Consider the following 20,688-nt stretch of genomic DNA (forward strand, 5'->3'; position numbering starts at 1 on the left):
GGTAAAATGATAAGCTCACTATATTAATCGATGTTCTCTTAATATGTGTGTCGAGTCAAAATTTGACAAATAAATAGGAACAAATGGAGTAATAATTTAATTTAAAATGTAATTTTATCTATGATTTAGTTTGGATCATAAATTTTAAAATTTTGTCTTTTTGTTTAAATTTTTATGTCAAATCAAATTAAATCACATAAATTGAGACATACTCCCTTTTATCCCATATTAGTAGATCACTTTCCTTTTTACACGCATATTAAGAAATTACAAATAAGAGGATAGTTTTATCAACTCATCCCTTAAGAACTTCTCTGAAACTTTACAAACAAGTGTGAACACTTTAAAAAATAATTAATTGTAAGGATAATAGTATGGAAAAAAAATCAATTAATACTTTCTTAAAATAGTAAGGTGATCAATTACTCCTTCGGTTCAATTTTACTTGTCACATTTCGACTTGACACACCCATTATGAAAATAATATTGATATAGGTATTTTACCAAATTATCTCCTGTTAAATGATGTCTAGAAAAATGATTTGGAAAATAAGTATTTAATGTTGAGGGTAAAATATGAAGAAAAAAAATTATTATCTTTTCTTAATATGTCAAAAGTGACGAGTTTTATTTTAGGAATAAGTGACAAATGAAAGTGAATGAAGGGAGTAAATGTAACAACAAGTATAGTGATAAACTAATATGAAACATAATTAAGGAATATGAAGAATTCGTTTTTATGAGAATTAATGATGTGATAAATTTGATTTTAAAATAGAAATAATTAATATATTAATATAATTTTGACCAATAACCGATTCGTGACTCTCACAAAAAGGTATGAAACAATAAACATTCCACATGAGGAATTTATTAAGCTCACATACAAAGAATTTGCACTTCCTAGTAGTTGGTTCCAACCACAATATTTATGGCTGTGTACATCAAAATCATCATTGCTGACTCAAAAGTTTTTTCATAATAAAAATATGATAGAGTTGACCAGTCAAAGGTGCATTTAAAGTTTTTTAATAAAAGAAGATATTTTTTTACTAAATGTAGTTGAGTTTGAAAATGACATCCATTTGACTAATTGCTACTTCTTTGACTATAACCTTTGAAATAATTATATTTCCGTTACATTTTATTTGATTCATATTATCTAAACGAGATGAGAGGAGTATTAATTACACTAGAAAATGGTTCAATGTTTTCAATTGAACTTATTATTTTTTGTATGAAACGCAGAGATATATATGTAAAAGATCGAATCGATAGCTTTAAAAATACAACATATTCACTGCTAAAAATCTTAAGAAATTAAATTTATCGAATTTAAATATTAAATCTGCATGATATACTAATCAACACTTCATAGAACAAGAACTTACTAACATATCATACCTAAAAGATACATCGTGTTCGATACTAAAAATCTTTAAAGACTGAATTAATCAATTTGAGTCTGTTTGATCTACTAATAAACACTTCATAGAACAAAAATATATCATATTCAATACTAATAATCTTAAAGACTGAATCATCAAATTTAAATATTGGATCAACCTTTACTAAACACCACTTTGATATAGAAAGAATTATACTAACATATGAAGGAAACATATATATATATCAAGAAAATTGATTACAATCAACATGAGATGTTTATCATAAACAAGAAAATTAGCTAAGTTTTTAATGAGGATTAAGAAGAACTAATTAAGATGAATCAAACTTATAGTGTTTATCAACAGCAATTGAAACATCCCAAGTGCAACTTAATCCTTTTGGAATAATAACAAGATCTCCAGCTCCAAATTCAACTATTTCATCATTTGAATTCTTTGTTGAAACTTTCACTTTACCTCTCAATAAATAACATGTCTCTTGTGCATCAAATTTTAATTGGTATTTTCCTGGAGAACAACCCCATCTGAAAAAAAAAATTAAATAAATAAAATGTTTATATTTATTAATAACATATATAATAATATACAACAATATATTATGTGTTGTTAGATTTCTCATAAATCGATTAATTTTACGTTGATTGTCAGTCTATTATGATCTTATTCTTTCATTTGAACTAGTTAGGAATAGGTCATTCGAGCTTATATATTATGAAGATTCATCATAAATTGACTATTTTTATGCTGGTTAATTAGGAATCGATAATTTGAACAAGCTTACACAGGAGGAGAACATACACATATTATGTATTTGTGAAGAAAATTATAAATTGACTAGTTTTACGCGTGACAGAAAAAGAGACTTTTGAAGTAATGAGTATAATTTTTTTTCAACCCTCCTCTTTTATCTGAGTTGGAGTTAATACCTTGAGCAAGCTCACACAAACAAAGTACACATATACAATTTGATACACAAAGTATTTTACGTTAGTAGGGTTCAGAAAAAGATCGCACCCTACAGAAACATGAACATGATGATGAAGAGAAAAAAAGAAGTAACAAGAAATGAAAATTATATGATTGTGTATACTTACTTAGGCCAAGATTTGATGCCCAATTCATCGAGTTGAGATTGTGAAGGATTCTTTTGAACAATTATCCCAAGATTTGATGATGATGAAGAAGAAGAAGCCATGAAAGAAAAGAAAAATAAATTAAAAGAGATATTTATTTATATATATATATGCACTCAAGTTCAACTTCACCCTTTGTTTTTTCTTGATAATAATTGCAACCTTTTTATATACTATAAAGTTATTTATTAGGGGGACAGAAGAATCTTTTTTTTTTACCAAAGAAAAAAGAAGAAAAAAAAAGTATATGATATATACTTTTAAAGACAAATAGGTTTGTATACTTTTAATTTCAATATATCCTTTGACCTATCACATCTAAACTATGTCTTGTTCATAAAATAATTTGGATCTATTTTATAAAAAAATTTATCATTAAAATAATAATGATAATAATAGTAACAACATAGTCAATGTATTTTCACAAGTGGAGTCATAAAAAATGAGGTATGAATACAAACAAGATATACAGAGAGAGCTCGACTTAAACAAAACATATAAGACTAGATTATTATTATTATTATTACAATAACATACACAATATAATCTCATAAGTTGAATTTGAGCTGATAATATACACATATCATATCTCTATTCCGTAAAAATAGATAATTTAAAAAAAAAACTCTTCGCTCAAGTAAAGTATTACTATTTTTAAATGTTAAAGTAGCTAGTTGTTGTGGTACAACTTGTAGGAGTTGTTTAAAGATTATTCAATCACGTTTTTTTAAAATAAAATAATAATGTATTTTTCGAAACTAGCATACTCAAATTATGATTTTTATTCTAATGTAGTAATCACATCTATCACATTTTATTATGTGGTTAGAGTCCAATAATTACCATAATCTTTCTGGTTTGAATTAGTCAGCTTCATTTCACGCGTCTTTTTTTATTAATAAATCAAATATTTTTTTTATATTAGTGAAAAAAATCCTTTTAGATGTGTATAATGATAATTTTATTTACTTTCAACAAATATGACAAAACAATATATTATTTATACGATCGGTATATATTAAATTAAATTAATTAAATTATTATTATTATAGATGACCTTTCCCCTGATGTTTTACTCAAGATTGCAATATTTTAAAAATGGTGAATTTTGGCAGATCATAAATATAAAAAGGATATTAAAAATTAAATAATTGATAAATTTTTTGGATAGGAATCTCCAGTCAAAGTGTTGACCAAAAAATTTAATCTTTGACCGACAGAAAAAAGTGGGAAAACTGTTTGACCAAGGAAAAAGCATTATCCTTTTTGCTATTTTTGTTCTCTTTCAATTATAATATTAATATTAATGTTGCTATCAATAATAATGATTGTTTGCAACAAATTTTAAAGTGACAGAAAATAAATTAAAATCACAAAAAAATATGAAGAAACATAATTTTATTCATCAAGATTACGGGTACAATTCTGTTGCTATCAATAATAATGATTGTTTGCAACAAATTTTAAAGTGACAGAAAATAAATTAAAATCACAAAAAAATATGAAGAAACATAATTTTATTCATCAAGATTGTGAGTACAAATCTGTTGATCCCTTGATTCTACTCTCCTAAGATTTTCCATGATTTGAGGGTCGTTAGTGACGTATTTTTCGAACTAGGATGAGTTGGATGATCTCTTTATGAATATTTCATGAATTTGCGAAATTTTCAAGATTTTGATCTCTTTATGGAATTTTCGAGATGCTTTTTCAAGAGAATATAGTACTTTTTGTCCCTAATTACTTGTCCACTTTTCAATTTTTAGTTATTCCTAATTACTTGTTCACTTTGACAAATCAAGAAAGGACAATTTTTTAACCTATTATACCCTCAATTAATTACTTTGAAAAATGTAGAACTTCTTGAAGGCCTTAAGTTTTAAATTCATTCACTTCATAATTAATGGGGTAAAATGGTAAATTCACTGTGTCAATAATTGTGTTCTTAATAGGAGTGTGAAGTGTCAATTCAAAAATGGACAAGTAATTAGGAACAGAGGGGTACCCTTTATAAAGGCATGAACTAGATTTTAAGGTTAAGTATTTTTTAACAATGAATGATATTATTTATATATTAAAACACACCCCCATTGACTAGCTAATAATGTGTAATGTACGAGCTTTATTTTGTTATGAACAAATGTTTTCAACACAAATAAATTAGAATATGTTTGGATTAACTTATTTTAGGTGTTTTTAACCCAAAATAATTTTAAAGCAATTTCAGAGTGTTCAGATATAAAAAAAAAAGTGCTTGCTTATAAGCCAAAAGAACAAAAATATGCCAAAAGCCAGAAGCTTGAATTTCTAATTTACAACTTTTAATATTTACAAAAGTGTAATAAGCCGGCAAATTAATTTGAGTGTGACGTCGACTTTTCAAAATAAATTAGAAGTGTATTTGATGTTTTTCTCTTTTAATAACACTGCTAATAATATGATAAGATAGTTGAAATCACTCTATATTCGATTAAAAAATGTTTTATTTTCTACTATTTAGTGAAATTATAACTAGTCACGATAAAAAAAATATCGAATACCAAATGATTATAATTGAAAAATATCTTGTCTTAGTAGATAAGGAAAGAAAAAGATATCACGTGCAAATAAATGTGCATACTAAAGTCTGTCAAAGGTGTAATTCCTTTGTTTGCATGAATGTGGTAGTTGGAACAGGTCCACCTAAATATCACCTCCTTTGTTTGCATGGTTCGGAGGCAAAATCAAACTCAACTCACCCAACTCGTTTAAGTTCGGACAGATTATTGATTCATTCATTAAAGTTTGGTTGATATGTAATCTGAATTGACTCATAAAAAGTTTTGTCAAAATATTTTTTAAAATTTTTTTCTTTTTCAATTTGATATGTTATATATAGCAATAATAATGAAAAATAATAATTTTAGTAGGTACTAAAATATTTTCCTTCCTTAACTTTTGTGTTTGTGCCGCTCACCTTTTTTCAACACCATTTTGCTCATTAACATTTCTATGTTGCTTCTTTCATCAAAGATAGGTGTGAACTAATTTTCTTGTTTAATTCCTTTTCTTACGGTCAGGTGGCTGAACACCGTGAAGGTTAAATAAGGCATGTGATAAGCAAGCAAAGTAGTCAAGTAAAAAAAACAAGCGATTTTCGTTCGATCACAGAATCAATCATAAAAGACCAAGTAAAACAATTAAGCTTAGTAAAAATTGAGTCGGATTGTGTCTTGACCCGTTACATAATCCATTTTGACCCAAATAAATTTGGGTTGAGTTGGGTTGGGTTGGGTCGGGTCTTAACCCATAATAACCTACCTAAATTTGACCCAACCCACCCAATTGTCACCCCTATTTAGGAGGTAATTTATTATAATTTTACAAACACGGGTTGTGGTGCAGTGTTGAGATTGCTTTACCTTAACCAAATGTCTCGGGTTCGAGTCCTAGGTATGGATGAAATCATGTTGAGAGAGCCACCCTTAAATAAGTCCTATAGTGCACAATTCAAATTCAACTAGGGCTTCAAAACAAGCTCTGAACACCAAATGGAAAAACAAAAAAAATATTATAATTTTTTAGAAATGTGTTGGGAGTTGATTAACAAGAAGAAATGTTTACAGTTTATGATTGGCCACATGATTCTGTCCACATGAAATTACCCCCTTCATCAAAACTATCGAATAGAAATCTCACATAAACATATGGATAGAGATGCCGATTCATACGTAGCTCGAAAGGCTCGTTTGAATGATTCATAAACCCTCGTCAGGATAAACACCCAAGGAACTAATATTCCTTTTCATTGTGCATTTTTCGAACAACAAAGACGACTATAGAATTGAATTCGCTTCCCTTCATTATCAAGCTTATCAAATAAAAAGTCACGCATAAACATATGGATAGGGATGTCATTTCACATGCCTAAAAAGACTCGTTTTAATGATTCATAAACCCTCATCACGATAAACAAGCAAGGAACTAGTATGCCTTCTCACCGTGCATTTTTTGAACAAAGTAGACGACTATAGGATTGATTCACCATGCAAGAAATGCTTGTTTCATATCTTCTGCATGTTTCTTATATGTGGAACTTGAATACATAAAGTAGATAAGGCTGGGTGAGAAATGGTTTCCCTTTCAAAACAGATCCTTATACATCTATATGTAAACGTTGGTACTCTTCTCGCTTCCTCTTTCTATAGATATGAAAACCATAAAACATTGATCAGAGAGCAGGATTATTCCACCGCTTAACTTCCAATTCGTCTCTGACCATCAAATGAAATGTAAATAACCCGTCCTCCTCTTTCAAACTTTCGGTTCTGTCAGTGCTTGAAGCAATTTTGTCAAGTTCCAAACATTCTAAATTGGATTAGACAAATATCAATGGATCCTTTATTAGTCACTCATTTAATGATTAATAACTACAAGTAACAGAGACAAACAATTCAAGTAATGAAAAATCCGCGATAAAATGCATAAAAACAAATTGATTGACTATTGAGTGCAAGCCCATAAATAAACAACTATGGGAAATTCAAGTGGCTTAAGTCAACTACAACTAGAAGGCACGTTGATCTTGAAATATGGAATAGAAGAGTTTCAGTCAGTTCAACCTGCTATCTTTGTCCCCTGATAGCTTCATCCAAGCACTGATATTAACAAAGCTACAGTTCACCAATCACCACACAAAATTGGAATTTCAATCTTTGGTTTGATACCTTGAAATCTATTTTTGTCTAGAATAGAAGAAAGTAATGCGGCTTCTAGTAGTCTTGTTTTTTTAAAATCATTACATGACATATTACAGGAAAAAGAAAAAAAAATTACTGCTACACAGATTGCAACAGCAAATCCAGAGAAGTATTTGGAAACATGTAGATTACTTATCTTCTTCTTCGGCATCCGGCTCCGCAAAGAGTGTCTCAGGTTGTGTATCAGCATATGCTGGAGCAATAAATTTTGGATCTTTTGCAGCTGCATCAGCATGCTTCAAGATTGCTTCTCTAGGATCCTCCTCCATCCAAGTCTCCTTTATCAAGCCACCTTGCTGCAACAACATGCAAAGAGTTAGGTCAATTCACCCAGCATTAATATGTCCAGAAGAGAAGATGAAATGGGGGTGAGGAGTAACAACTGAAATAAAGTAGACTCTGTAGTTTTGTTTTATTTGGGAAGAGAGGAGAAATACAAGATCAATAAATTCTATAGCAACTAGCAACATAAAGGAAGGCCACAAGAAGAATTTTTTCCTTCTCAATAGCAATACAGGCGAGAGACAAAATTCTCAAAAAGCATCCATCTACACTTGCTCAAGTAAAAACAACAATTTTACTGAAGCACAAACTTATATATAAATGAATGGTCTACGACTACTGCAGAAACCACCTTTCTGACTACACATGATGTGAATAGCATACATGCAGATAATTTCCTACATGCCACCAGGTGCTATTGCCTATTATTTCCTTGATACAGCGGTTGCATTTTTCAAGATCATGGGGTTCTCTCTCTCTCCCTTTTGGGGGATAAAGTTCATGAGGTTCTTAGGGTTTAAGGGAAGAGCATGGTAGTTGAGTTGTCAGTTGTCACAAAATACACTGGCAAATGAGGCTGAAGTAAACTGCTGATGTGATCGTACCTAGAATCCAAATAAGAAGCAATACAAATTAAGGAACACTCTCTAATTATAATGAGTTGAAGGTAGTGGGTTGATTATACATCTCTGATGAGGGATTCAGTTACTGACATAGGGATAACTTAGGTCTCAAAACACGAGAGGTAGCATTGACTGTCAACAGTCATGGAGGCATGCTATGAAGAAATAAAAACAATCAGCTCTGTTACTCCACCTTTTCTCTTCCCGAAACTAAAGGTCTAGAGTATATAGAAAGGAAAATAAAACAAAGAACAAAGAGAAGATCAGATTTTCTGCAACCACTGATGCTGGTTCTTTCGCTTCATTTCAAACAAATTATAAATGATACAAGACATTGTTAATAAGGATATTACCTTAAGAAGGTATTGTGTTAACAAGCTTCCCTTGGTTGAACCAACTCTACCACCAAAACCTGGCCCTGTCATTGGCAGCTCAGGTTTATGTGACTTCAGCGGATCCTTTAGTTCTTTCTCTCGCTGACGCTTGCGACTAGGTTGATCTCTAAATAAGGGTAATGCATGTGGATTATGAATAACTGGTTCTGCCTGGAAATCATCCACAGACTTTTTCCTGGGTGCACGAGCAACACAAACTAGTGCTCCTCTTTCACTCAGTGTTGGATCATATAAAATGTGTGTTCCACCTTCATGTTTATCTCCAACTGTTGCAAAGATCTGAGATAGAAGGGAAAACTTTTAGACCAAAATCTCAACCTTTATGCATGCTAAGATGAGAAATAGAAACAGAGAGTAGGAGAAGTTAGTGCACAGGAAACGAGCTTCTAAAACTACATATACATTTTCTCTCTTTCTTGGGATGAAGACTTTCGCGGGAAGCAGGTTTAAGAAAACACATTACAGCATGGTTATAAAAACTGTATTTCCCACTTCATGATATACATAGTGGTCACCAGTCACCACAACATGTGTAGTAATCAAGTGACATGACAGAATATTTGCTAGACTAGGAGTAATCTGAAACTACCTGGTTCAGCCTAGGGTGCCAGGCACACTGCACAACACTGTAAGAAGGAGATATTCCAACTCTTGACACTAGCTCTAGCTTTCCTCGATCAAAGAAGCATAGCATTCCTCCAGTAGTCCCATCTTTTTCAACAGACGTCCCAGTTATGAACAGTTGTTCATCAGGACTAAATGCAACGTTAGTTTGAGCATAATTATTTGGGAGATCATCAAACACTTTCAAGGGTTCTTTCATCTGGCGCAAATCCCAAACCTATGAAGCCAAGTCAAGATTATTGCATCAGAGAAGATGAATACCTGTGTACAAACTAAATATCAGGCTCACTTCAGATTTTACTAATACCTTCAAGGAACCATCAAAACTTCTTGACAATAGTATCCGCCCATCACTTGAAAATTTGACTCCTGTAATATCATCTGAGTGGGCATTTGCTACATATATATCTGGCCTGCTCCCCCATCCAGGTTTAAGATTCCATATCTTTAAGAAAGAAGTTCATATGAGTAAGGATGAGCTGAGACAAACAAACACAGAAAATTGAAATATGATCTTTCTTACACTCAATCTGTAGGAGAAATACCTGTATAGAACCATCTCCTACACCACCTGCAATGCTTTTTCCTTCCCGATCCCAAGCACATGTTGTTACAGGAACTCTCCCAGGCCGAGCAAGTTTTGGTTTAATAACCTACACAGTGAAGCTAGTCACAATCAGACTTAGGTTCAGGCCGGAATTTGTTAACATCAAGAAGGCAAATACAATAACAGCAACAAGGACATCAATGTTGTTTTGGTCAATGAAGTGCAAGAAAGATCCCCTGTTCCAGATCCAAAAAGGGGGAAATGGAGTCGGGAGGTTAAATGACCTCAGAAGAGGTTAAAATGAAAGGTAAAAATGGTGTCACATTCTAGAAGCAGTAAGGTATTACCCTAGTGTTTGATTTGACGATAGTCCATATTGAGCAACATTATTAAGAGATTTACATATGGTGTATTTGTATCATCCTGCTAGACAATTCATCTAACCTCTCTGACCCCAATGACTCTTTTTTTTCACATACATGTAAAGGAGATTCCTCCTCCATAAAGTAGTAAACTAAATATAAGAATATCTCAATTACCCCAGATAAAGGAAATGACCAAATGACTCCAATCTGAATATGTTGCTTTTATTCTTTAACTCAGTATTAAATTTACAGTAGAGATGAGGATTCCACTATAGGTCATATTATCTGAAAATGCGAAAAAAAGGTCCTTCCTCCAGTCACTCAATAGTACATGTTGTAGCAGTCAATGACATCCAGTTGTCCACCATGCTATGCAAAATCATCTATTTACTGAGGAACACACACCTGCTTTTGACTCTTAAAGTCATTGACATCCCACAGGCGCAACGAACCATCCTCCGACGAAGTTAAAATTGTCTCCTTTGTTTTAGGGTGCCATTCTCCACATGTCAATCCAGATATATGACCTTTTGTATTCTTAAGATCACGTATATACATGTCTCCTCTAACAAATTCCCCAAGTGTAAGTCCATCGCGATCATAGATCTGAAATACAAAAAGATAAATCAAGTTAAACCACAAACATGCATAGACTATTGATGAGAATATAGAACCATGTATAGACTAGCACCTTTGCTTGGGCTGACCCAGTAACACATAAAAATCGGTCTGCTGTCGGACTCCAGCTCAAACTACGAACTTGATGCCCTTCAGATGGTTCCAGCTGTCTAAATGACTGTAACCGAGCATTCATTCCTTGAAAATCATACATCCGAACAGTATAGTCATAACTACCAGAGAGAACCCTTGATCCTGAATGGTCCACAGTAAGAACTGACACAACCTGCCAGAAGTGTCAGAATACATCTCTTTAGAAAGACCCTCTAGGAAGATAAAGAAAGGAAGATTTAAGCTGACGACAGAACATTCCCTCTTAATTTCTATACTGCATGCAGACACACCTCACTTGATCAAGTACAACAATTCCAACCGCATTAACAATAAGCACGATAACACTTTGATTAGATAACCAAATTCAAATTGGATCTTCTTTGCAAGTTTAAACTCCATTTAAGATGCATGTGCACATAACATATGCATTCAAGTAAGTATAGGTGGAACACTAGAGGGATGAACTTCAATCTATTAGCAAGACATCAAGAACTCAAAACGAAAGTTACCAACCAATCAATTATCTCTCGACCCCAAACAAGCTGGACTCAACCTACAAATCCTCTATATCGACGTCCAGAGGCTTCATCATATTATCACTTGTTAAAGAATAACAAAAGTCCCACATCGATGGTTAATGAGATGGGTGGACTCCTTATAAGGCTTGGGTAATCTTCCTCCCTTTGAGCTAGCTTTTGGGGTGTGAGTTAGACCCAAGACCTAATTTAACATGGTATCAGAGCAGGGCCCCCAAAATCAAAATTGCCCACGCACCAGATGCTAAGCACAGGGCGTGAGGTGGGGTGTTAAAGAATAACAAAAGTCCCACATCGATGGTTAATGAGATGGGTGGACTCCTTATAAGGCTTGGGTAATCTTCCTCCCTTTGAGCTAGCTTTTGGGGTGTGAGTTAGACCCAAGACCTAATTTAACATGGTATCAGATGTGAGTTAAGCCTAAGACCTAATTTAACATCACTATTTTTAAGCTGTTCATAATTTATCCAGCAGAGTTAGGACTGAATATGCTAAGCTCACACAGGCGAGGTTGAACGAACTGATAATGTATTAGTTGAAGGACACCATACATGTACATTAAGGAAGGCACGAGCAAAAAAAAAATTGGCACCTTTGTATGTCCTTTCAGTACTATTTCATTACTCAAAGGTATCCTATACTGATTTTGTTGTTCTTCTTCTTCTTCCATATCGTCCTCCGAGTCTGACCCCATTGAGCCCGATGGCGGTGGAGGTGGCCCAATCATCTCCCCATCCTCCTCTTTTAACGGAGGTCGTGGTGGCCCAATCATTTCACCATCCTCATCCTCCTCCGTCTTTGCATCAACAGCAGGTCGAGGTGGTCCAATTATACCACCATCCTCCTCCTCTTCCTTGTCATTGCTCGAGCTCAAGCCAGCAGGAGGACGACTCGGCCCGATAATCTTCGACTTAGAATTGGAATCATGACTAGATTTAGGGTTTTTGAGGGAATTAAGCCAGGATTTGGAGGAAGAAGAGAGAGAAGGGAAAGGTGATGGCTCGAGTTTACCGTCGGCAGGTTGAGTAACGGAGGCGGCGGCGGAGGTGTTGTTCCGGCGAGTAGCGTTGTGAACGAGTTCGAGAGATGTTTGAGATTTAGCTTGCTTACCGAAGGACAACGGGAACTGTGCCCTAGCTCTGTCGTACATCTCTGCTTCATCGTCGGCCATACTAATAGTCTCACTGTGTATTCTCTATTTCTGAAACTATTTTTGATTTGCAAATTTAAAGGGGAATTGGGTGTAATTGAAGGTGAGTAATTACACTCCTCAATTCCGAAGGAAGGGTAAGGAATTGAGTGTAATTACACCATGTAATTATATATTTTTTTAATATATTTTTGTTTGGAAAAGACACTTCTTCCTTTTTTGTCTGGACATTTCCATTTCTAAGAACGGCAGCACATCAACAAGCCTACTTCTTCTTTTAAGTAAGATTTATTTCTTGATTCATTTTACTTTCATAGTTTGATGTCTAGGTAGATTATGTATGAATTTTATTTTTGTATTTTCTCCTGTTAGTTTTGAGATTAAAATAAATATGAGAATTAATTTTTTTTCTTTAATTTCTGATAATAATAAATTAAAAATCGATTTTAACAATCAGTTATACATAGTAATATTATTTATTCAAAATTTGATCTATTTTAAAATTTAACTATGTAATTACATTCGTCCAACCAAACAGGACAAAGGGAATTACACTGTAATTACATTGTGGCAACCAAACAGGTCAATGTAATTACTAGACTGTGTAATTACTAGGCTAGTAATTACTACCCTAGTAATTACACCAATTCCAATTACCAGGTGGCTTTCCAAACAGACCCATAGATTCTGGGGGAATTTATCTGCCGCCATTAGAGAACTGTTGCCGGAGGGAAATTTTGGAGAAGAGGAAAATGGATCCACTCCGAATCCTGCCGGGATCCGACCCGGATAAATACTCTCTCCCTTCCATAATAAGTGAATTTTTTAAACTATATTTTATTTTAATTTTGAAATTCATTTACTGATCATAAAAATAGTATCAGTAATTTATTTAAATTGGAGTAAAATAAGTATGATTTTATTTGTATTTGGATCATATTACTATATGAGTAATGAGTGTCTATTGTAATTATTCTCTAATAATTTGTTTTTGAAAATAAGAAAGAATATTATTATGTTTCCTTTTAAATATCCGTGTTTAAAAATTGTTTTTTTAATTATTATTTTTTGTATAAATAACTAATTAAACCATTTGAATGAAGTGTGTAGATCATATATAATAAGGTTTGAAGTGTAAATAAAAATTAATTTTATAATATAGAGAAAGTCCAAAATAGAAAGGAAAATTTTTAATTAGAAGTTTTGAGTTTGAGTTGACTCAAAATATGAAATGGAAAATTAATTTATTTTTAAGTTCGACTCGATTAGAAAAGAAAAAACTAAATAGAAAACAAAAATAGATCCATTGATAAGGCATATCTCTAGAACCCCTAAATCCTCCCTCGCCCTTTTCTTCCTCATTAGCTATGTCTACCAAAAAAGGCGGAGTTTCACTACCGGATCGTCCCGGCGCCGGAGATGGTATCATTTCTAGGTTTTCATCATCCATATCTGAATCACCGATTGTGTACCAAGGGAAGCGAGCCGCTTCCGATGTCGCGTTTGTAGCCAAGAAACTTTTCAAGAGCACCGGAAAAGCCGCCTGGATCGCCGGGACTACTTTTCTGATACTCGTTGTTCCGTTAATTATCGAGATGGATCGCGATGCGCAGCTCACTGAACTCGAGATGCAACAAGCTAGCTTGTTGGGAGCACCTCCTCCTGCAGGAGCAAAGTGAGGATTTTGATTTCGTCTTTTTTTTTGTCTTTAGGGATATGGATTACTTTTTAGTGATTTAGGAACCTTGCAATAAGACGATGGTATGGAATTTTCTAATTTATCATTTTGAAACCCAATCCGTATAATGTTTTGGGTCTTCATTATGTAACGGATCGTATTTTGGCAATTGCTTTCTCTATTACAATGTTACCATAAGCAGGAATACCCAAATTTGCAGCTATCTTTGAGTGAGAACTTTCGATTTCAGCTTCTGTAGATGAAAAAAAAAGTACTCTTTTTAGTGTTTGAGGGAGTTGGCAATTATATGATGCTACAGGATGTTCGAATTTAGGGTTTTGCACACAACTTGTTTAGTGAGAATTTTCGATTTCAAAGTCTGTAGATGAAAAAAGTGTTCTTTGTTAGCGTTATGATGATATGGGATGTCTGAATTTAGCTTTTTGCACCCAACTTGTTTAATATCCTGGACAATGTTTCATGTAGCAGATCTGATATTGGCAATTGCCTTTTCTATCATTATGTTCTCATATGCAGGAATACACGGCTTCTAGAGCAAATTCTATTTGTTTTTAACCAGTTTGGATTGCCAGGCTTACTTAGTGATGGTGGTGACTAGGGTTCTAGGTTGTTGAGCAGCTGGAGAGTTGCCATGAGTAAGTTTGAGGGATGTTGGATTGTGATGTGGTGTTGCTAAAGACCTAGAGTTTTCTGGTTATAATCTGATACGCTAGATATTGGTGTTAGATGAGGTTGATTTTACTATCTAGTGGTTAAGAACGGAATATTTATGAAATACAGCAAATCTAGTTGGAAAATTTCTGCTAAACCTGATTTCAGAATGATGGTAAAGTTTTTACTTTCTTATTTTTATATTGTGAATAACGTGGAACAGATAAGAGGGATTCATATGGCTGACTCCAACAAGTTTGGGATTGAGATGCTATTAAATTAAGCCTGATGGTTGAACTTAAGGACGGCCTGGATATGAATAGATTTAGTCCAGTGTCAAGGGAGAGGAGTGCTCAAGTGATAAGGACTGTGTCATAGCTAGCTCATAACCTTTATTTGTTTGGATGCGACAATTTGGTTTCACCATTTGCGGATTTCTTACTTGTAAATTATGACAGTACTAGTGAGCCCTTCATCACTGGTTTTTTGCCTCCTCAGAATGATGCTTGTAACTTCCCTCAATCATGTAGTAGGGCTAGTCCCTGATTTTTCTATCTGGAAATAAAGTGTTTCATGCATCGGTACTGTTTCTTTCTTTTGGCAAACCACTTTTTTTTGATGAAATAATTGATGTCATTAAAGGCATCAAGCATCAAAAAGATGCATAATTACAAGTAAAGGTAAAGCTGCAGAGTAGCATCAAAGAGCAAAAAAACCAACCCCGGCTACTCCAGCAGTCCTATGCATCCTTGATCCTATAAGGTATAATCCACCTGTTTCCAAAAACTGAACAAAACATATCCCAAAAATCTGATGCAAATCTACAGGGCAAACCACTTTCTTAAAATTCTCGGCTTAGGGGAATTTTTCTATTGTAATTTGTAGCTACTGGGAATTGCTTTTTACAAGAGACTGATGTAGAATTATTCAGTGGATTGGATTTGTTAAGAGATATTAATATTGGAAGTTGTAGATGTATCAGCTGGAGGCGCAAAGGGTGAGATTGAGCTGAATCTTTAGATACCCACTGGAAGAGAAATTATTGATAAGCTCCCTAGAAGTTGGTTAGTCAGGTCATCTATCTGGTTGTTTAACTATAATGAGGTTTATGTGGTACTGACGTATCCCGGCTTTTGTGTTTTTGCTGAAATACGTGAAGAAAGATGATGAGCAAAGAAACAGGTAGTCATTGGAGACATTGAGAATAACAGGTCAATAAGTCAGGTCATAAGCATAGCAACTAGGGAGATGATAAAGAAGGTAGAAGGCTGATGGTTCCAGTTTGGAGTCTTTGAAACAAGACATACTTTGTAAGGGAGAAAAAAAGGTAGAGCATCAGGAAAACAGTTAGTAGCATAAGTTAGCCTGAATTAGTTGTATTGTTTTCCCCAAAGTCCCCTTTCAATATTCACTAGGCATCTTAAAGAACAAGGGGTAGTCACAATTAAAAGGGACATGTGATAGTTTTCTTAGATTTGATGTCAATGGGATGATGCACTTTTCAGCATAATTTTCAATAGTTATGATGACCCGCAACCTTGTTAACTTTTCTTGCTGTTGTTTCTGCATGTTACTCCCTCTTTTCCATTGTTCATTCAACTGAAGGTCTATCAGCAACAACCTCTCTACCTTATCAAGGTAGGGGTAAGGTGTGTCGTGTGTGTGCGTCTCCTCGGACTCCACCTGTGGAATTATACTGTGTTCGTTGTTGTTTTGTTATGATGACAGATAACCGTCTAGGGTCATCTGTATATCTCTGCCAAATTTGAGTCCTTTGCTAGTAGATGAGTAATTGGTGAGATGAGAAACAACACTCAGCGCCGATCACTTCAGCCATGGTTCCTTTTTCTTTCAGCTGCTTGGTTTTGTAGAACTTGTAAAAATAAAAATTAGAGCCAATTGCATGATGTATTTTTAAGTGGAGAGCCAAGTAAGTAGTTTGAAGCTTGGTAGATATTCTGAGTTCTCCAAGAGTTCGTGGACTGAATCTTTTCTGAACTGTCATTATTGGTGAATGCAACTTCAAATGAATATATGAGCACTTGTGCATATCTAGGATGAACAGAGAACATATTGACAAGTTTTGGTAAGTTATCCTTCTAAATGAAAAAGTTGGTAGGCTCATCAGTTGTTTCTAATTTATGCATAATCTTTCATTTCCTGGTAACAGATGTTTGTTAAAGCGATGTTCTGCGCGGTTTGATTAAGTCATTCAAATATCCTTAAGAACAATGTCCTTCCCTGAGTTAATGATGGTGCTTTGTTAATCGTTCGAAGTAATTGAAACCAGTTGTTAGGATTTATCTTAATAATAAAATTGCTAATCAGAAGTTGATTATGATATCTGGTTCATAGTTTCTTTTTATTTGTTGAGTTTTTGACTCAAATGGTTCCTTTCGTTGAAGGGAATTATCGTCCATTATATTATCTCAATACAGTTCCTTAAATTTCAAAAAAATAAAGTTAAATACTCGTGGGCCAACTAATTGTCAAGCATAATACTAAATAGACGCTTCAACTTAATTTTAATTTGCGATCAAACACTTCAATTATTAAAGAACAACTTTCACATATAGCAAACATAAAAATCATATTTGTATGTTATAGCTATAGTTTGCATAATATGGAGTTTTTTATTTGTATAATTCGCTACAAACATCCAATTTTATACAAATTGTTCAGTTTTATATAAATTTATTTATACATTGTAATTTGTATAATTATAGGTGTATAGGACGAAAATATATGTATTTTGTATTTGTATATACACTTTTCTCTCGCTTTATACAAATACAAACGAATTTTATATCGAAATGTATAAAATGACTAATTGTATACCGAAAATGACTAATTGTATACCGAATCAGATGGCAAAAAAAGGGATGTCTGCTGCGAATTACAATTAAAATAAACTATGGCTATAGCATTTAAATTGAATTAATAGTTTGCTATTTCATACAATTTTTCCATTATTAAAATACATCTCTAGAGGTAGGGGCAGAGCCAACATGTCTTTAGGGGGTTCTCCGAACCCCCTTAGGCGGAAAATATTACTATATATACATGATTAAAATTATTTTTTAGATGTATATAATAGATGTTGAACCCCCTGCGACTAGTTCGTATGTTTATTCCTACGAATTTTGAACCTCCTTATTGAAAATCCTAGCTCCGCCACTGTCTAGAGGTAGTAACTCGTTCTTATTGTGTTTCATGAATACTTGATGCTGATGTGGCACATAAAGTTGATAGTATTTGTATAATCATTTTGTAAGTTGAAGTATTTAACTGACTCATTGAAGATGTGGTTTAGATGTGTATTTTCTAAGTTTGAGTATTTAGTTGTGCGTGACCATGGTTATATTCGGCATGATTTCCTATTTTCTCGTGTTCAATTGGTTAAAATTTTTTGAAAAGTTTTATTTAGATTTTTTTAAAAAAAAATAAGAAAAATGATTTTCTTAATGAAAATCGAGAAAATAAGTGGTATTGTCTCCAACCGTAAATTCTTCATTTAAAATTTAAGAATTTTTCTAATCTAGAGAAGCTAGAGTAAGGTCTTGTTGAAAATGAAATGAATTGTTTTTTGTGTCGTAAAGACTTCTATATTTACACTCTGATCGTCCCTCCGGAGTTCTTTTGCACTAAATTTATATATAAATTATAACTAAAATATTTATAAATATATGTTTTTTTTTAAATTATATATATGACATTTTACAAAAATTACTGAACTCATAAATTTTTAATTTTTTTTACTAAACTCATGTCTATGATAAACTTATACTCCCTTTGTTTCATACTATTTAATCCTTACATAATTTTTTAAAAATTTATTTATCCATTTTAGCAAATCAAAAAAATTTACTTACTCTTTTATTCATATAACCTTTAATAATAAATAATTACATAACATAGTAATAATCAAATTTATATTTTTAATGTATCATTAATAAGGTTAGTTTAATAAAAATTTAATCCTAACAATTTTTTTTTTAAGAATTGTGTCGAATCAACATGAATCACATAAAATATTTTTTTTAAAAATAGGTTAAAATGTGGACCTGATGTTGAAACATTGACAAAAATGATTCATTCTCTTTGATAATAAGTTCAAAATAGTCCCTAAAGTATTACCTAAGTAGTTTTGATTTATTGAGTTTGTAAAGAATAAACACATTTGATTTCTGACAAATATTTATCAAACTTTAATTATTAAATTTAATCTGCACAACAAATAGTAATAAAAAATAGAAATATAATAGATTTTCGTTGAAATTTCGAAAACGCAACATAAATGTTATATCAAACGCAAAAAATAACACAAATTAAATCTTAAAAAATTACACCAAACTTTTACGATAGACCCAAGATAACAAAATCAATACTTGCAAATGTGAGTTCCAATAAATATTTTCTATTTTTACAAATTTTAATATAATTTAACAATGAAACTTCGAATAAAATACCTAAAAGAGATAAAACTGGTCAAGTGATATTTAAGAGACTATTTTTTGAACTTATTATCAAACATAATACACTATTTTTAGTTTCTTTCATTTCTTTGAATTTGTTGCACTTGAGTAGAAGTTTTCAAAAAAAAAATTCTACCTCCACAATATAGTATTTTTTTTGTCCCAATTTATATAATTCACTTTTCTTTTTTTGTTGGTTCTTAAAAATAATTTAACTTTAAAATGTCAATTTTATGTTTTATGAAATACTCCCTATACTTCATATTAGGTGATTTTTTTAGGAGCTTTTTCATTGTTTGAAGTTCGAGATAGATGTTTGAAGTTTTTTTTTCTTTTCATATTTGTCTTTTTCTTCGATGAAGTTTTATATTTTTTAGGAGATGAATTGCACTGTTTACAAAGTTATATTCAAGATTTCATGAAACAACAATCATGGAAAATTATACTCCCTCTGTTCCTATTTATATGTCACCATTTTAGATTTCATGTCCCTTAAAAAACATGTAAATTTAGTACCCAGTATTCTGTTAAAGTCAAGTTTTCGATAAATGAACATAAATTAATTTATTTTGATTAATTAAATTGACCAATGAACATAAATTAATCATTTAGTTTTCCTATGCTGGTCAAATTCATATTTTCAAGGATAATAACTCTCAAGAGGAAAAAATATGAAAAATAGTGTCGTTTATGCATTGATTTGTGAAATATAACAACATATAAATAGGAACACATGGAGTATCATTGAATGTTTTTCTTGATAGACGTGCATTGCTTCACAAATTCACTTAATAAAGGAAGTAATTTATAGCCACAATTACCTATAACTTATTTTAGATCACAATTTTCAAAAATATTTATTTTTTAAACTCTATGTCAAATTAAACTACATCACATAAATTAAAATGAAGAAAGTTAAAAAGTTGGTAAACTTGTAGATTTCCACTAATTTAAGATTAATTACTCAAATACACTCTAGTTTGCAGTATTACGAATCTTGCCAAATTTTAGTGCATCCAGATACGTTCAAATATATGCATCTCGAGATTTATAGAGTCAAAATTAAGTATAATTTGTTCTAAATGCATTGTATCAAAGTGGATAATGTATCTAAGATACATAACAAATCTTGTTCGTCTCCTCTCACCTCCCTCCATCTTATTCTACTCTCTTATGTATCTAGTATCAGAGGCTGAGCTACGTGGAGCTCAAGAGGTTCATCCGAACTTACTTTATCAAAAAGTTACACTTTATATATAAGGTCAATTTTTAATTTTATGAGATATATACACTATAATGAGCCTCTTTGACACTAATTAGAAGCTTAA

At 32.3% G+C, this 20,688-nt stretch overlaps 3 protein-coding genes across 3 annotated transcripts; 1 reads left to right on the top strand and 2 right to left on the bottom strand.

The window, feature by feature from the left end:
• Window positions 1–1,606: 1,606 nt before the first annotated feature.
• On the bottom strand, window positions 1,607–2,670 carry LOC102585237 (uncharacterized). Its single transcript, XM_006364492.2, has 2 exons — window positions 2,504–2,670; window positions 1,607–1,933 (listed from the first exon to the last, which is right to left on the bottom strand). Exons 1-2 carry the CDS (start codon window positions 2,602–2,604, stop codon window positions 1,720–1,722), a joined length of 315 nt encoding a protein of 104 aa, XP_006364554.1. The 5' UTR covers window positions 2,605–2,670; the 3' UTR covers window positions 1,607–1,719.
• Window positions 2,671–7,002: 4,332 nt separating this feature from the next.
• Window positions 7,003–12,661, bottom strand: LOC102585575 (WD repeat-containing protein 70). Its single transcript, XM_006364493.2, has 8 exons — window positions 11,978–12,661; window positions 10,809–11,021; window positions 10,523–10,723; window positions 9,751–9,858; window positions 9,513–9,650; window positions 9,171–9,422; window positions 8,540–8,860; window positions 7,003–7,577 (listed from the first exon to the last, which is right to left on the bottom strand). Exons 1-8 carry the CDS (start codon window positions 12,554–12,556, stop codon window positions 7,410–7,412), a joined length of 1,980 nt encoding a protein of 659 aa, XP_006364555.1. The 5' UTR covers window positions 12,557–12,661; the 3' UTR covers window positions 7,003–7,409.
• A 1,158-nt stretch (window positions 12,662–13,819) lies between these two features.
• Window positions 13,820–14,436, top strand: LOC102585915 (mitochondrial import receptor subunit TOM9-2). Its single transcript, XM_006364494.2, has one exon. The coding sequence runs from the start codon at window positions 13,903–13,905 to the stop codon at window positions 14,212–14,214; it is 312 nt and encodes a 103-aa protein (XP_006364556.1). The 5' UTR covers window positions 13,820–13,902; the 3' UTR covers window positions 14,215–14,436.
• The last annotated feature ends 6,252 nt before the right edge of the window (window positions 14,437–20,688 follow it).

Source organism: Solanum tuberosum, unplaced genomic scaffold (genome assembly GCF_000226075.1).
Source record: "Solanum tuberosum cultivar DM 1-3 516 R44 unplaced genomic scaffold, SolTub_3.0 scf00504, whole genome shotgun sequence".
In the NCBI taxonomy this organism is placed as follows: domain Eukaryota; kingdom Viridiplantae; phylum Streptophyta; class Magnoliopsida; order Solanales; family Solanaceae; genus Solanum; species Solanum tuberosum.

Bases quoted from the DNA above. Each gene is read 5' to 3' on its own strand.
- LOC102585237 (XM_006364492.2), bottom strand. From the start codon at position 2,604: ATGGCTTCTTCTTCTTCATCATCATCAAATCTTGGGATAATTGTTCAA. The intron at 1,934-2,503 runs GTAAGTATACAC...TTTTTTTTTCAG, and splicing joins GGCATCAAATCTTGGCCTAA to ATGGGGTTGTTCTCCAGGAA.
- LOC102585575 (XM_006364493.2), bottom strand. From the start codon at position 12,556: ATGGCCGACGATGAAGCAGAGATGTACGACAGAGCTAGGGCACAGTTC. The intron at 11,022-11,977 runs GTGCCAATTTTT...CACTTCTGGCAG, and splicing joins TACTGAAAGGACATACAAAG to GTTGTGTCAGTTCTTACTGT. The intron at 9,423-9,512 runs GTATTAGTAAAA...TTGGCTTCATAG, and splicing joins GTTTTGATGGTTCCTTGAAG to GTTTGGGATTTGCGCCAGAT.
- LOC102585915 (XM_006364494.2), top strand. From the start codon at position 13,903: ATGTCTACCAAAAAAGGCGGAGTTTCACTACCGGATCGTCCCGGCGCC.